This window comes from Mesocricetus auratus, unplaced genomic scaffold, assembly GCF_017639785.1.
Source record: "Mesocricetus auratus isolate SY011 unplaced genomic scaffold, BCM_Maur_2.0 Super-Scaffold_100003, whole genome shotgun sequence".
Taxonomy (NCBI): domain Eukaryota; kingdom Metazoa; phylum Chordata; class Mammalia; order Rodentia; family Cricetidae; genus Mesocricetus; species Mesocricetus auratus.
Window position 1 is genome coordinate 85,367,884 of NW_024429188.1, and position 16,990 is coordinate 85,384,873.

Here is a 16,990-nt window from a genome sequence, read left to right on the forward strand (position 1 = left end):
CACTTGAGGGGCACAGGAAGGTGAATATCTATGAGTTCCAGGTCAGCCTGAGCTACAAAGTGACACCCTATCTCACAGGGGGAAAAAAGAAAAACCAAGCAATTGGTGATGGAATAGAGATGTAGATGTAGCTCAGTTGGTAGCATACATAATGCCTTGAGTTTAATTCTCCAGCACCACATAAGCAAAGTATGTTGGTGCAAACCTGTAATCCTAGCACTCAGGATCTCTAAATAGAAGTCTAAATTTATACTTGGTTACATAGTAAAGTCCAAGCCAGTTTGAATTACTTGAGACCCCTGTCTCAAAGGAATAACTGAATATTATAAAGATACATATGTGGGTGAAAATGTCATAATGAAGCATAGTATAAATTAACAGGAAACAAAAGACAAAAAAGACTCAGAAAAAAGACAGTTTTTGTGTGTTCATATGCATATGTGTGTGGGCACACTGACTCATGGTGCTAGTCAAAGGACAACATCTGCTGTCAGTCCTTACCTTCCACCTTCTTTGAGACAGGATTACTTCATTGTTTGCCACTAAAAAAAAGTCATGGCTTTCTACATTTCAGAACTAGGAGCTTAAAATAGATTTGAAGGCATTTGGGATTTGAATGCCTGCTTTTGACTTTCAAACAATTGAATGAAAATGATGTATAGGGTGCACTTCGTTAATCTCAGCAGTCAGGAGGCAGAGCAGGTGGATCTCTGAATTCAAGGCCATTCTGGTCTACAGAGTGAGTCCAGGGACAGCCAGAGCTGCTATACAGAGAAACCCTGTCTTGACAAAGAAAAAAAGGGCAGGGGAGGAGGGAGAGGGAAAAACGATGTACGGATTCTTAGGCTATTAAAATGACTGCTTTATCAAGACTCCATGAAAGTTTGCTGAAAGGCAAAAAGTCTTGAAAAAGAAAGAAACCTGTACTACAAATTGACCACATAGATACATGATTGTTTGCTTAAATTTACATTAATACTAAATTATTAATACCAATATGATGGGGGAGGCTGAGCGTTGGAGTGGCTTGATTCAAGAAATTAAGCAATATGTAATGCTGTGACACTGAGTCTTTTCACATAAAGGAATGAGTGTACAGCAAGAAAAGTGTTTGTGTGTTATATTCTTATTTTATTTTTTGCTGCTAGGGCTTGAAAGCAGGGCCTCTATTTACCACTGATCTGTACCCACAGACCCACTAATTTTGTGGTCAAAGGGAATTTGAGCTCAATGTTTTTGAAAAGGCACATTCTGTATAGTCTTTGCTCAGCCTGTTTAGATTCTGTATCTGTTTGATATATCTATGAACAAAATGCATGCCTGATGTCTGAGAAGGCCAGAAGAGGGTGTCAAGCTCCCTAGAATTGGAGTTTGGAATATGAGCTGCCATGTGAAAGCTGGGAGCCAAACCCAGGTCCTCTGAAAGAACAGGAAGTGCTCTTAACCACTGAGCCATTTCTCCAGCCCTGTATTCTAAATATTTTATAAAATTACAAAATTTATCATTTTAATTTATCCTTTAAGTAATGGGAACAAGATAGCATTAGCTAGAGGAACTCCTATTTATATTTTCTTCCCACTGTTTGTATTTTTCAATAGCATGGTCATATTTGCTAAGAGCTTTTGAATTATCTTCCATAGGTTCTACTGGGTATGAGCCCAAAGATCTTAAAAGCAGTGTTTTGGGTAGTTGGAGCAATTGATCACTTTTCTTCCCAGTGTCTTAGACGGCTGCCTTCAACCACTTACTGCACATCTGAAACAATTTAAGGGATAAAATAATAGAGCCTGAGCTGGGCATACAGCGCAGTTAAATAGAGTACTTGCCTTGGGTTCAGTCACCAGCACTGCATAAACTGGGCCTGGTAGTACACATATGTAATCCCAGCACTTGGGAGGTGAAGGCAGGAGGATCAGAAGTTTAAGATCATCCTCTACTACACAGTGAGTTTGAAGCCAGCCTAGGATACATGAGACCCTGTTTCAAAGAAAAATGTACTAGAACCGTAGAGATTTAGCTTATATCTTGTAATTTCTATGATTATTGGCTATTGGACATGCTGGGAGTTTTCATAACCCTTGAAGAGTTGCAGTTGGCTGCAGTATTTTTGACACCAGATCTTTATATCCAGCATCAAGCAAACCAAGATTGCAGTATACATGAGAAATAAGTTTGTAGTCTCTTTTCCAGAAACAAAGTGCCTTAAAATAAAATGTACAGAGTGAAAATTTTGACCAACTTTTGGTCAAATGATGGCTCCGATTTATTAAGGAAAATATTTTGGGTCAAACTTGAGACAGTGTAGAGGTGGGTGATGAACGGAATTAAATAAGATGATAGACAACCCAGCCATAATGTCCTCCACTTATGTAACTATAGGAGGAAGTCTATCATTAAATTGCTAAACTTCATGACAGGATACTAAAATCTGTTCAAGCTTAAGAGAAAAATGAGAGGGAATAAAGCATAAGGCATCAGGCTGTTGGAGATGAAAAGGCATCTGTAGGAACTTAGAGGCTGACAGTATCCAACATAGGCAGAGAGGAAAGGAGAGAGAGAGAGAGAGAGAGAGAGAGAGAGAGAGAGAGAGAGAGAGAGAGAGAGAGAGAGAGAGATGTTGAAGGGAATCTTCAGAGGAAAAGGTAAGTGTCAAACCAGGGCAGTGGCATGGGACTTAAGGAGAGCAGGAGAGCTGTGGTCAGGAGAACTATGAATCAAAAGGCTTTTTCAAAGCTGGGGCATAGTGACAAGCACCTATAATCCCAGCACTGGGGAAATTTAGGAGGGAAGATTACCACGTCCAAACCAGATACTACTTTGGATGACCTGAAATGCCAAGCAGATGCTAGCCAATTAATTTGGCCACAAGCAATTATAACCTTGTGAATTTGGGGACAGGCATAATCAAATAGTTGCGGATGCTAGTTATGGTCCATTTTTTAATCCAAAAGGATTCAATGTACTGTGTCCATGCTATAGGGAATACAATAATGAGTAAGTTCTATTTCTGCTCTACTGAGTCTTGGGGTAAGTGAACTCATTCAATAAGTTATTAAGGAGCTTATATCAGATACTGGTTGAGAATATTGTCTTTTTCAGACAGGTCTTGGAGTTGAGACTTGGCTCACCTCTTTCTAGCTTGTGTGTCTTTGAAGTGACTAAGTTTCTTGAAAGCCAGTTGCTCTGTTAAATGTGAATAACACACATACAAAAATAAAGGAAAATTTTAAGTTGAATAGCAATATTACCATTTTTAGGTATGAAGCAAGTAGCTTGCTCCACAGTAAATAAGTTCTCTACAGTTATGAGTGGCTAAAATAGAAATTTAAAAAGATGTGCAATATTTCATTTAAATTATTATTACATATTCTTCAGCTACTGTGATAGAGGATGGGTGGATTCCAATGAGATATAATAATGATCAATGAGAATGAGATATGAGCATTTCCAATAAAGAAATTTGATTGGAATATTAAATGCTATTCTTATGTTAACTAAATTGCCTAAAAATGGTAGATGGATGATGTATGGGTGGATGGATGGATGGATAGATAGACAGATAGATAGATAGGAGGGTAATGGTACATGCTCGTAATTAAAGCGCACTAGAGATCAAGGCAGGAAGATGGCAAATTCAAAGCCCATCTGGGTTATGTATCAAGATCCTATCAACAAAATGAGAGACTACTGAAACTTCTATAATTGATCACTCTTGAGACCATAAAGGGATATGATGGAAGAATCTTGAAGTTTGTAAGGAGGAGTCCAGGGAATTTAATGACTGACTCACACATAAAGAACAAACTTTGGGGGCAACCAGTAGTCTTGAATGGATTTGCCTAGAGACTGAGGAGAAGTTGGAAATGAGACCTGGTGTATCAGGAAGGAGAGTTGGTATGTGTGTCTGTGTGGAGGGGTAATAAGGCCAGGGGTGTGACTCACTGATGGAGCATCTGCCTGCTTGAGACTGTGGATTTGAATCATAGTACTGAGAAAACATGGGGAGGGAATGGCAGTGATGTTAAATGGAATTACTCTTGCCAACCTTCATCCACTTAGATAACATCTCAGCTGGACTCTGGCCTTCTGTAATTGTGTGTTGTCAGTAACAATTGGCTAAGAGCTCCAACCATCCTGTATCTCTGCAGCCCCAGATAGCATCTTCTCTTTCTGACTCTAACCCTAGAACAGGTCACCAGTCTCTAAGATAAAGATTACATCAGATCCAATGGGGAAAATGTTCCCTGACTGTGATACACCACTCAGCACAAATGACTGTGAAAGTTCTAGTATGATTACTTTGAGTTGCTATCTGTTTCCCTCACTGGACAATAAGCTCTACCACAGAAAAAAGGACTTAAGGGTCCTAACTGTCTATATCTGTGGCATTTGACACACTGTCTAGTATATATTACACCTTCAATGAAGGCTTGATGAGTGTAGATGAGTAAGGAGAGAATGTGTTTGACATGCTGTTTGAAATCTTCCAAAGTCATTAGGAAATGTGGCACTGGAGTTTGAGTAATCATAGTAGGAGAAGGTGAGCTTTAGTCCACAGAATGGCACACACCCATCCAACCTCGAGACTGGTGCTGTTGATTTACCTAACTGAGGAGGAGACAGGGTGGCAGTTTCTGTTGGTACAGGTAGGAATGTGAAGTGTGGGTGTTCCAAAGCACTGCCTGTTTTAAAAGGAAGAAGGTGACAAATCATATTCCCCCTTTTTGTTACCTGCTCTTGAATCATTTGCCCACGATGATGGCTACATCCATCCTTAGGTTTCCCTCCTCCTTATAACTAAATAATACATTCATAATACATTCTTCTGTGTTTTCCTCACCCTTATTGGTTTCTCCTTCAGGAATTTTAAGTCATGTCTTGTGCAATCTTCTTGTAACTAATCAACATTTCCTTCCCAATTCCATTTTTACATTGTTTGAAGTTTGTGGTGAATATCACATGGGTTGCTTGGGTGATTGGCTTGTTTTCTGCTGTGCTTGATAGTTAGGCCCTCTAAAACAGAGCTATAAGGCTAGCTATGTCCCATTTTATCCTTTATTTACCCAGTCCAGTTTCATAGAATATATATATATATATATTTCCTAATCCAAACTGATTACCAACCAAGGTATCTAGAATGCACCACCCTTCCTCCTGACCCAGCCTTCATACAGAATGACACACATTAGTGAGTCCACCTTACAGTAAGATAGATTTTAAAGGTGAGTGCCTGAGTAGAATAAATCAGGACTCTCCTTTTTTTCTCCCTCAAACAGCCTTTGAATTTTGAGTAATAGTTTCAGGTAAAACATTGTCAGCAAGGATTTGAGTCCAGGGTTTCTGTATAGTGAAATGAGCCAGTGGAGTGGTTTCATAATTGCTGTATTGTTAGACAAACGCTGTAATTAGGGATGACTTCATAGGCATAAGATTCTTCTATGGGTGACGCCCTGAATTCGTACCCAGTTGTACACCATATCCTTTTATGAAAAAAAAAACAAACAAACAAGGATCTGTTTGCTTTTGTTTTATTCCCTGAGTTGAAAATCTGTTTTCCTGTGTGTCAGATGTTTAGGAAAGAGAGCTGGCTCTTTTTTTGCCTTTTAAATTCCTGGCTGATTTCTCTGTACAGAAGAATCAGGCAGACGGAGCAAAGGGAAAAAAATAAAACAGAATCCAGGCAGAACAAAGAGCTTTGCAGACTAGAGACCCTGGGAGCTTTTATCCTTGACTAGCATTTCATTTGCCGAAATGAAGTGGAGGGAAATATAGTTCCCTTCTTTGAATATTAGTTCCCTCTCATGTCATGTAAACAAAGTTCACTTATGTGGTAAGACGGAATTCGGGAGGCAAAAGAAAGACATTACAAACAGCCTTTTCCCTGTCAATCATATACTGTGAAATCGGATTTAAACATGAATCATAATCGTACCTTTTTAACATTTCATTTGTGTTACTACTTGAGAGAAAATGTACAAATGAGGGGCGAATGTGACTATATAAACAAGCTATGGATGAGTTTTGAAATATTTAAACTCAAATTATTTTTATTTTTAAAAATGTATCACTTTCCTGCGCTTCAAGTTCTGTATAGAAGTTGGCCTTATGAAAGAGCCAGATTGAGTCATAGGTAAAATGTGGCTGACAATGTTTTCTTTAGAGCAGTCTTTCTTAAACTACTTTGACTGAAGGCTTGTAATTTTTATATATATGGGAGGCTTGTTATACTCTGTAGTCAATAATTATAGGGGAGATGAGACAGCTCTTCATGTATCCCTTTTGAAAGGCTCTTAGTAGACTGATGCCTAATATTTATAGTCTCTCACAATTACTTATGGAGTTGTTTATTCCTGGTTTTCTTTCACTGAGGATTTGAAGTTGCTGTATAATGCTTTGTTATTTATAATGTGCCTTCACATAGTCATCTTTAATCTTTGTGAGGATCCCGGGAAACAGGTATGATTAGTGCTATTTGTAAATGAGAAGCTGAGGCTCACTGAGATGAAATGAACTCACAGACATACAGTTAGGAAGTAGCAGAACCAGAGTACTGATTGATGCCCACTCATCACATGCCCAGTGCGAATATACTATGTCATTTGTGTAAAACAACCCCTGGGCACAACCAGTGTTCAAGAACTGTCCAGAGGCAGCAATGATAGCAAATTTTGTTTCGCATGTGAACGAGTCTGGGATACTTTTAGTTTCGTTGGGAGAACCTGTATGAAATAGTCAAAAATAAAGAAAAAACTTATAATAATTTCAATGAGATTTAAGCATTTCTTAATTTTATAGGATGAATAAAAGAACTGTCCCTGGTCTGACTTAAAGTTTCCAGAGCCTGCAGACTTCTTCAAAATGGATGTCTATACCTTTTGTTGCAGCCAGAAATTCTTTGTCATACTGTAATGATTTGGTTGCCTGCTAAGATTGTAAATTCCTCAAAGGCAAAAACTGGACCTCTAACAGATATTGCAAATATGGTGTGGGACTGAGGTTGGAGAGATGGCTCAGCAGTCAAGAGCACATAATGCACTTCCGGAAGGCCATAGTTCTGTTCCCAGCACCCATGTTGGGGGAGGGAGGGCAAAAGACTGACATATTCTTCGAGCCTCCGCAGGCACTACACACACCTGTGCTTGTGCATGGGCATGTGCATGTGCATGTGACACACACACACACACACACACACACTTTAAAAAGAACAAAATATTTTAAAAATACAGTGTGAGGATAAAAGGGGGCCTGAAAGGCCTGTACAGGAGGAATCTGAAAAGGGAAGAAGAGGAATAGAAAGATGTACATTCCTGTGAATAGGAATAAGGATGGTGAGCAGGGGTGGTTTATTTCCATGCTTAACTCTTAACTTCCTTTCTGATTTTTTAAATAGAAATGATATACAGTATATAGATGAAATAATTTGTGTAGGGTTTTGTTGTTGCTTGGACCTTTTTACTGACATGTTTTAAATTATTACTGATTCAAACTACCCAAACTAGAAAGGACCATTGTAGATAGAGGTCAAGCCACATGTTTTAAATTTTCTCACTCCCAAGCTTTGTGTGCCATTGTTCTACACATATAATTCATGGAAATGGGTAATAATTTTTCATTAAAGCCGTGATTGGGTGGGCATGGTAACATAAGCCTGTAATTGTAGTATAATACAGTGTAGAAGTGGGAGAATTGCCAAAAGTTTGAAGTCAGCTAGGCCAACATAGGTAGTTCCAGTCCAGCCAGGACTACAGAATGAGACCCCAATTCAAAACATACCAAAATGATTGCTTAAAACATATATAAATAAATTTGTAATTAATTTTAATTAGCATTTTTGTGATGGGCACATATTTTTTATAATATGTAGAATAAACTTAGAATTTTTACCAGAGCACCACAGCTTAATATTTTAAATTTTATTATTCTTAAACAAAATTGCTACTTTTTTGTGTCGAGATTGTTCCTGAAGATATTTCTTTCATTTTTTGAAAGCATTTTGTTTTATTTTCAAGATCATAATTTAATCACATTTCCCCTCCCTTTCCTCCCTCAATTATGTCACTCCCATATTCCTTGTCAAATTCATGACCTCTTTTTCTTCTCTTTATTATTGTGTATAACATATATTTAAATTATAAATTTTAAAATACTTTAAATTATACCTATATAACATCAACAATTTAATATAGCATGTGTATATTAACATATACTTGTGAAGATTCTATATCAAAACCATAAAACCATCTATTTTTCTTATATCTCTCATTCAAGAAGAACGATTGACAGGTATCAGTATGCTGTTTGAAATTAGTGATTTTTTTTACAAGAATTGTTAGTCAGGTGGTTTTTACCTTCACTTTGGTACCAAAAGAAAAAAAAACAAGATTCTGTTATATATCACTGTCTTATTGTTCCTTGGTCCTTTCTTACACTCTTTTAATGTAGCTTAAGATTTTATCCTTAGGAGGACAAAATTGCACACCACAATGGTTTTTTTTAATTTAAAACATTATCCTTAAAGAGATAAATTCAGACCTTTTTTCCTATATAGTTTTTGATAAATGAGGATTTGCCACCTGTTTATTGTCTTTATTTTGGGCATAGCTACATGGACACCTATTCAGATTGTTTTAGTAGTTTGCAAGTCTAATTAGTACGCTTGTAATTTAGCAAGAATACTAATGTTATGAATTCACAAACTTCTTTGAAGACTGACTATTTGCTTTCCTTTAGATCTTTACATGGATGAGATGGCAACCACTCAGATTTCCAAAGATGAACTTGATGAACTCAAAGAGGCCTTTGCAAAAGTTGGTGAGTCCATTTTATACTAATAACCACAGGAAAGGCAATTTTATTTGGTCTTAATGTTGTATTTATAGAAATTGTCATGAATTAGCCTTAGCCTGAGTGTTATAATGAGACTGACTACAAAAATTAGATGGATAAAGTTTTAGAAGTTGTAGCGAACTGGGTGTTAGTGGCACAAGGTCTATAATCCCAGCACTTGGGAGGCAGAGGCAGGTGGATTTCTGTGAGTTCGAGGCCAGCCTGGTATACACAGAGAGTTCCAGGACAGGCTCCAAAGCTACACAGGGAAACCCTGTCTCAAAGACCGACCCCCCCCCAAAAAAAATAGAACTTATAGTGAAAATTCTATTATTTCAGGCAAGCATTGCTCAGCGGTTAATGTTGCTTGCCTGAATTTCATCCTGAAGATCCACATGGTGGAAGAAGAGAACTAATTCCTTCAAGTTGTCCCCCCACCCCTCCCCAGAGAGAGAGAGAGAGAAAGAGAGAGTGAAATGTCATAAATTTTATTAGTATTTCTATATGAGTATTGTTTATATCATTTCCAGTCCCCCTTCTTCCCCCTCCAACTCCTTCCAGGTCCTCTTCACTCCCTCTCAAATTCATGACTGCATCTTCTTTGTTATTGTTATGTATATATACATATATACATTTTTAATTTTCAAAATATTTCAGATGTATCTAATATTTAATACGGTCAAGCATATTTTTTTGCCAAGAGTCCCAGTTATTAAGTCAGGACTCCTGTGTCAGTTGAAATTTTGATGACACATGTTGTATTGTTAGAATATTTTGGATACCAGGTTTTACTTTGAGGGGGGAGAGGAGTTGAGACAGGGTTTCTCTGTGTAACACTCCTGGCTGTCCTGGAACTCACTCTCTGTAGACAAGACTGTCCTTGAACTCACAGAGATCCATCTGCCTCTGCCTCTGGAATGCTGGGACTAAAGGCATGCGCTACCATGCCCAGCTGGAATATCCTGTTTTTCTGAGGAGACAAATGTTTGGAGTGAACATTAGATGGAATTCACTATTCCTGTGGTATTTATTTGTTGAGAAAGGAGTCTCATTCTGTACCCTACCTAGGCTAGCCAGCCTTGAACTCACTATATATACTATTCATATTTCTAACAATAAATAAAAATATAGCATCAATCAAAGAGGTAAAGGCATATTGTGATGGCAGTCTTTTCCCAAGGAACAGCAAACTGAACCCAGAACCTCATGGGTGATGGGCAAGTGCTTTACCACAGAGCGACATCCTCCACCATATTTATTTTGAGACAATCTCACTGATCTGTTTAGGCTGATCCAAATTTGTGATCCTCTTACCTCCCTAAAGAGTAGGAATTGCAGGCATGTGCCAACATACATGGCTTGCATTCCTTTTTGTATATTTGTTTGTATACATACATACTAGATAAACTATCTACCAAATAAGGTACATCCCCAGATCCTTTTTCATTTTATTTTGAGATATCATCTCAATAAACTGCTCAGAATTTGCTCTCCATCCTTCTTCCTCAGCATCCCTAGTAGTTGAGGTTACAGGCCTGTACCATCAGGTCCTATTTTATTTATGTTTTAACGTCATATCACATACCTTACAAATGAGCAGCAATGGAAGCAATGTAAAGTGTTTACATTCTATTGGAAGGTCAAGTGATAAAAGATTCTGTGAAATGGAATAAGAACTAACTACATGTATACTCACAGGACATAGCACATGCTTAAGCATTGGTTCTCATTGTGGGTCATGACCCCTTTGGCAACCATCTATCTCCAAAAATATTTACATCACAATTCATAACTAGTGAAATTACAGTTATGAAGTAGCAACAGAAATAATTTTATGGTTGAGGTTCACCACACCATGAGGAACTGTATTAAAGGGTCACAGCATTAGGAAGGTTGAGAACCACTGACTGAAGGTAAGCTATTTCTTCTTAGCACTGCCTAAGCTAAAGGAAGTGAAGTTGAAACATAATGGTTTATTATTTAAATCAGATTTACTCTTAAAATTATGCTAAACATCCCATTAATATAAAAAGAGAAAGGATATCTATCTTTGTTCCCTATTGATTGATTCATTCATTTTTTGAGACAGAATTTCTTCTAGCCCAGATTGGTCCCCAGATTCTAACTCTGAATCTTCTCCCTCTACCTCTTTCATACTGGGATTACAGACATTACCACCACACCAAGCCTAATGTGCTGGGGATTGAACTCAGGCTTTTGTGTGTGCTAGGTAAACTTTGACATGATCCACATTTTCTATAAAAGCATTTACATTAATAGAAACAGCATAGCTTGTAGAGAATAATAACACCCAGATATAATGGCTATTCATATCCTAAGTCTAGATAGAGTTAAATTTTAACGAATCTTAATTTTGTTTTTTGTTTTTGTTTGTTTCTTGAGATAGGGTTTCTGTGTAGCTTTGGAGTCTGTCCTGGGACTAGCTTTAGCTTTTTTGACCAGGCTGGCCTCAAAGTCACAAAGATCCACCTGCCTCTGCCACCTGAGTGCTGGCATTAAAGACATGCACCACCACCTGGCTCGAATCTGAATTTTATATGTGCATATTTTACAAGCAATAAATTAAATTGCTGTATATAGGACTCACTGGGAGAATGGAAATACATAGTCAGATACTCGATGAAAATAGCAAATGAGTTCTTGGTCATAAGAGGTAGGGTAATTTTGTTAAATTTTTCTCTTTTGTTGATATTCTTTAGGGTTGTTCTTATCATAATTGTTGTAGGAATGTATTTCCTTGACCATTGCATTTTGCTTACATTCATTTTTCACTGTTAGCAAATTAGAGTAGGGTCCATAACTTTTTAATGTTGCATTGCTTAATTGCTATCTATGACTAGCCTCCTGAAAGAAATGCTTGTTGTTGAATGTAGGGCTTGACATCATGTGTGGCCTCTTAGATATATTTATGTTCACTGTTTCTTTTAAATTAACATTAAATCAGATGTGATTTACTTGGGACTTGGAGTATTTTTTATGAGTTAAACAACTTACCTGCTCAGTTAAGACATAATAATAGAGAGCTGAGCAGTTATTGACATTGTGGAAACAGGGTTAAATTTTTATTCAGTAAGTGAGGGATTAGTTAGAGCAGTGGTTCTCAACCTTCCTAACGCTAAAACCCTTCAGTACAGTTCCTCATGTTGTGGTGACCACCAACCAGAAAATTATTGTCATTGCTACAATTTTGCTACTGTTATTAATCTAAATGTGAGTATCTGTGCTTTCATATGATCTCTAGCCAGCCCTTGTGAAAAGGTCATTCAACTATCCACCCCCAGAGGGGTCTCGACCCAGAGATTGAGAACAAATGAATTAGAGGTTTGACTGGAAAAATAGTACAGAATGATTCCAACAACAAAAACCTAGCACTGTGTAACTCTTCACTTTGCACAGGCAGGAGGTGGGACTGGGAGACTTAGTGAATCGCACACGAGGCACATGTTCAGTCTACCCCATCTCACTAACATATAAGCTGTCAACTAGAATTCAGAGGGCCAATATTTCTGCCTGTTTCGAATAGCACTCTCTTGTATTACCTCTCTGAATATCTAATACAGTGCTGCATATGTGTTAGGTTCCCAATAAATATTTAAATACTTGAATCTGAAGGAGCCATAAACAGCCTTTTGATGTACTGGGATTTTACAATTGTACATTCAAAGGATCTTTGTCATGAAAAATGTATCATGAAAGGTTTTTTTTTGGCCATTACACTGAGACACATAAGAGTGGTGTGTGTGTGTGTGTGTGTGTGTGTGTGTGTGTGTGTGTGTGTGTATCTGTGTCTGTCTGTCTGTCTGTCTGTCTGTCTGTCTGTCTGCCTGCCTGCCTGCCTGCTGGGGGGAAGTATATGTGTAGTAAATGCACCTTTCAGAAAATCATTGAAAAGTTAACAGCTAAATCTTTTCATTTTCCATCAAATCTCTTTGTAGTTTTTAGATGGTGTTAGTTACAGAGCCCCCCGGCAGCTGTCAAAGGTGTTGAGGCATTTAGTTTTTCATTTGAGGAGCTCTTATTTACGTTTTTAAAAAGGCTCCAGAATTTATTTTCCTGGCAAGGAAAATTGTTTCCTACTTTGTGTGGCAGGGGAGAGTAGAGACGTCTACTTTGTCTCACTTCAATTGTGACAAAATATGGAAATCATTTTCCTCATCTATTAACAATAATAGCCTTGATTATCTGCTTAGAAATCCAGCAAAATCATAGTGTGCAGAGAAAATCTCTGTAATTATGAGTAATCACAGGTTTTGTGCAATCAATTAATAGTGCTTTGAAACTCCCCTTACTAGCAATAAATCGAGTATTAGGATTTAAAGTTCTCTCACTTGCTTTTGCACCTGCTTACTGTTAAGCTCTAATCACATGTAATTATTTTAATTATCTCAACAATTGTCTCAGTATTTCCCTCTGGGATAGTGGAAACCTTGGCGTCTCCTCCCCCTCCACACACACACACCAAAAAACAAGTTTCTGTTTTAATTTAAATGCTGCCATCCTGCATGGTTTTTTTTCTAAAGAGAATAAAGCTTGACTTGTTGGTGCCTGCCTGTAATCCTTGCACTCTATAGTCTTTTTACTAGGGTGTTTGAAACAAGACACCAACAGTACCAGGCTAGCCAAGGCTGAATAGGGAAACCCTGTGTCTAAAAAATTTTCAGGCTTGGTGTGGTGGCACACACCTCTAATACCACTACTTGGGAGGCAGAGTCAGGCACAGTCACTTCTCTGTGATTTCAAGGCCAGCAAGGTCAAGATACAGAGTTCCAGGTCAGCCAGGTCGACATAGTAAGACACTGTCTCAAAAAATATAACATTAATCAATACATATTTTCATTTACTTACAAAGTGAATATTTACCAACCAGAATATGCCTTTTATATTCTAAGACTTTGATTTTTATTATTACTTACCTTAAGCAATGAATCTCAGGTAACTTAAATGCTCTCAGTTTGGCTTTGGTCCTGCAAACGCTTTCTTTAAAATAGGATTTTTGAGGCCTAGAGAGGTTATGACTACATGCTGCTCTTGCAGAAGACCTGGGGTCATTTCCCAGAACCCACAAAGGGGTTCACAACCTCCTATAACTCCAGTTCCAGGGGATCAGACACCCTCCTCTCAACTTTGGGTAGCTGCAATTGCATATGTATATGCTCCCCCACACACACATATACATAAGTAAAAATAAAATAAATCTACTAAAATAACAATAAAACACGAGTCTTTTTGTCTTTCCCAAAGCATGCTATATTGAACTTTTATAAACATGAAAGTTGGGACTTTTGAAACACAAGAATACTTGGGATTCTTAGTTTTTTTTTTTTTTTTTTTAATCATTTTTTATTTTAATTTTAAATAGCTTGTTTCACATGTCAATCCCAGTTCCCTCTCCCTCCCCTCCTCCCGCACTCCCCTTCCACCCTCCCTCCCACCCTATTGCCAAATCCCTCCACATAGGGGATGTCTAAAGTCTATCATTTCACTCTTGGTAGGGTCAAGGCACTCCCCTAAGAGTCCAGGCTGAGAGAGCATCTCTCTTTGTGCCATAGGCACATGAAGACAGATTGTATACCAGGGATAGACACTGATCCACAGCTCAGAGCCCCATAGGTTGCCCAGGCCTTCTCACTGACACTCACATTTGGGGGGGTCCAGATCAGTCCCATTCTGGCCTCCCCACTGTCGGTCTGGGGTCCAAGAGCACTCCCCTGTTCAGATCAGCTGTCTCTGCTGGTTTTGCCAGCCCATTCCTTGCCAATTTGCTCATCACTCCTCTCTCTCTGTCACTGGGTTCCTTGGGTTCAGTTCAGTGCTTAGTTGTGTGTTTGCCTCTGCTTCCATCAGTCCCAGGATGAAGGCTCCCGGATAGTTATAGACATCAAGTTCATTATCAGGAATGGGCATTCGAGTTCTTAAGTGGCCAGGAAGAGTGTGGTGCATTCCTTTGAGGCTGCCCACCAAATGCAGCCAAGACATGTTGGTTGTGGTGATTGAGCTGTACCAGATTTCTCTCAACCCAGAAAGTTGAATTGTTTCCAGTTACTTGATATTCTCCAGCATATAGAAACCTCATCACAGTGCCACAAAAAGTAACTGGTAATTTAGTCCAGTTTACTTTCAGTTTTGAATAAAGCTACAACACTCTACATTCATTTAAATATGACTTAAAGGATAAAAGCACAAAAAAACTATGAGGTTAATTTTGTCAATAGGTGGTGTAGGTGTTGCTTAGTGTACAGGAGACCCACACGAAGATAAATGAATGAGTGACCAAAACAATAAATAAATGAAAGCAGGAATGGTGGTACAAACCTGTAATCCCAAAATTTGGAAGTAGAGACAAGAAGAGGAATTGAAGGCTAGCCTTAGCTAATTAACTAGACCAGCATGTTTTACCTGAGACTTTGTCTCACAAAACTAAATCAGTAAATAAAAACTGTAACTCAACTAAAATGAATTAACTAGTGTTCTTTCATTATGGCGTCTAGTTCATTATCTATGAAATATTAGAAGTGGATGTTTGGGGATGCAAAACAAGTTTATAAATATTTCTGACTGCCCAGTTTTGGCCTTCTGGACTGATCCAATCTTTTTTTTTAACAATTTTTAAATTTAAATTAGAAACAAGGTTGCTTCACATGTCAATCCCAGCTACCTCTCCCTTCCCTCCTCCCCCACCCTCCACCAACCTTCCACCCCATCCCCCCTCCACTCCCAAGGGATAGGGAGGTCCTACTTGGGGGATCTTCAAAGTCTGTCATATCATCCCGGGCAGGGCCTAGGCCTTCCCCTGTGTGTCCAGGCTGAAAGAGCATCTCTCCATGTGGAATGGGCTCCCAAAATCCATTCGTATGCCAAGGATAAATACTGATCTACTACCTGAGGCCCCATAGATTGCCTAGGCCTCCTCACTGCCATCCATGTTCAGGAGGTCTGGATCAGTCCCATGCTGGCCTCTCAGCCACCATTCTGGGTTCCATTAGCTCCCCCCTTGTTCAGGTCAGCTGCCTCTGTGGGTTTCACCAGCTGGTTCTTGACTCCTTTGCTCATCACTCCTCCCTCTCTGCAACTGGCTTCCAGGAGTTCAGTTCAGTGTTTAGCTGTGGGTGTCTGCCTCAGCTTCCAATATCCACTGGATGAAGGCTCTAGGATGGTATATAAGGTAGTCATCAATCTCATTATGGGGGAAGGCATTTAATGTAGCCTCTCCACTATTGCTTAAATTGTCAGTTGGTGCCATCCTTGTAGATCTCTGAAAATCTCACTAGTGCCAGATCTCTTCTCAAACCTATAATGACTCCCTCTATTATGGTATCTCTCATCCTGTTCTCCTCTATTCTTCCCCTAACTCAACCTTCCTGCTCCCCCATGTCCTCCTCTCCCCTTCTCTTCTCCACCTCTCTTTCTCCCAGCTCCCTCTCCCCTTCCCCCATGCTCTCAATCCCCTCAGGAGATCTCCTCCCTTTCCTTCTCCCAGGTACCATGCATATCTCTCTTAGAGTCCTCCCTGTTTCCTAGACTCTCTGGCAGTGGGATTGTAGGCTGGCAATCCCCTGTTCCATGTCTAAAATCCATATATGAGTTAGTACATACCATGTTTGTCTTTTTTGTGGGTTTTTTTTCGAGACAGGGTTTCTCTGTGGCTTTGGAGGCTGTCCTGGAACTAGCTCTTGGGATCCGCCTGAATCAGCCTCCTGAGTGCTGGGATTAAAGGCATGTGCCACCACTGCCAGGCCCATGTTTGTCTTTTTGTGACTGGGTTCTGGTCCAGTCTTCAAACGCTTTGGGAATCTAACATTGAATGCTGTGTGATGTGTTTACCCTGCATGAACGTTTACCACTGAATGCTGTGTGATGTGTTTTGCCTGCATGAACGTCTGACCACCACATGTGTGTCTGGTACCCTCAGAGGTCAGAAGAGGGTGTCAGAAACCTTGGAACAGACATTATGATTGCAAGCCAACCAGTAGGTTTCTGGGAATTGAACCTTAGTCCTCTGCAAGAGTACTAAGTACTCTTTTGTTTGTTTGTTTATTTTTGTTTTTTGAGACAGGGTTTCTCTGTATTGTTTTGGAGGTTGTCCTGGAACTGCTCTGTAGACCAAGCTGGCCTGGAACTCACAGAGATCCACCTGCCTCTGCC

The 16,990-nt window shown here is 39.1% G+C and overlaps 1 protein-coding gene across 4 annotated transcripts in view; it reads left to right on the forward strand.

Moving 5' to 3' along the window:
* Pls3 (plastin 3) overlaps positions 1-16,990 on the forward strand; it is a 98,410-nt gene that overhangs the window by 42,667 nt on the left and 38,753 nt on the right. For all 4 annotated transcript variants that reach the window (XM_013126150.3, XM_013126149.3, XM_013126152.3 and 1 more), the window contains exon 2: positions 8,732-8,812. In XM_013126150.3, coding sequence (XP_012981604.1) covers positions 8,740-8,812 — 73 coding nt within the window. In that variant the 5' untranslated portion in view covers positions 8,732-8,739. The remainder of the gene's footprint in view (positions 1-8,731; positions 8,813-16,990) is intronic.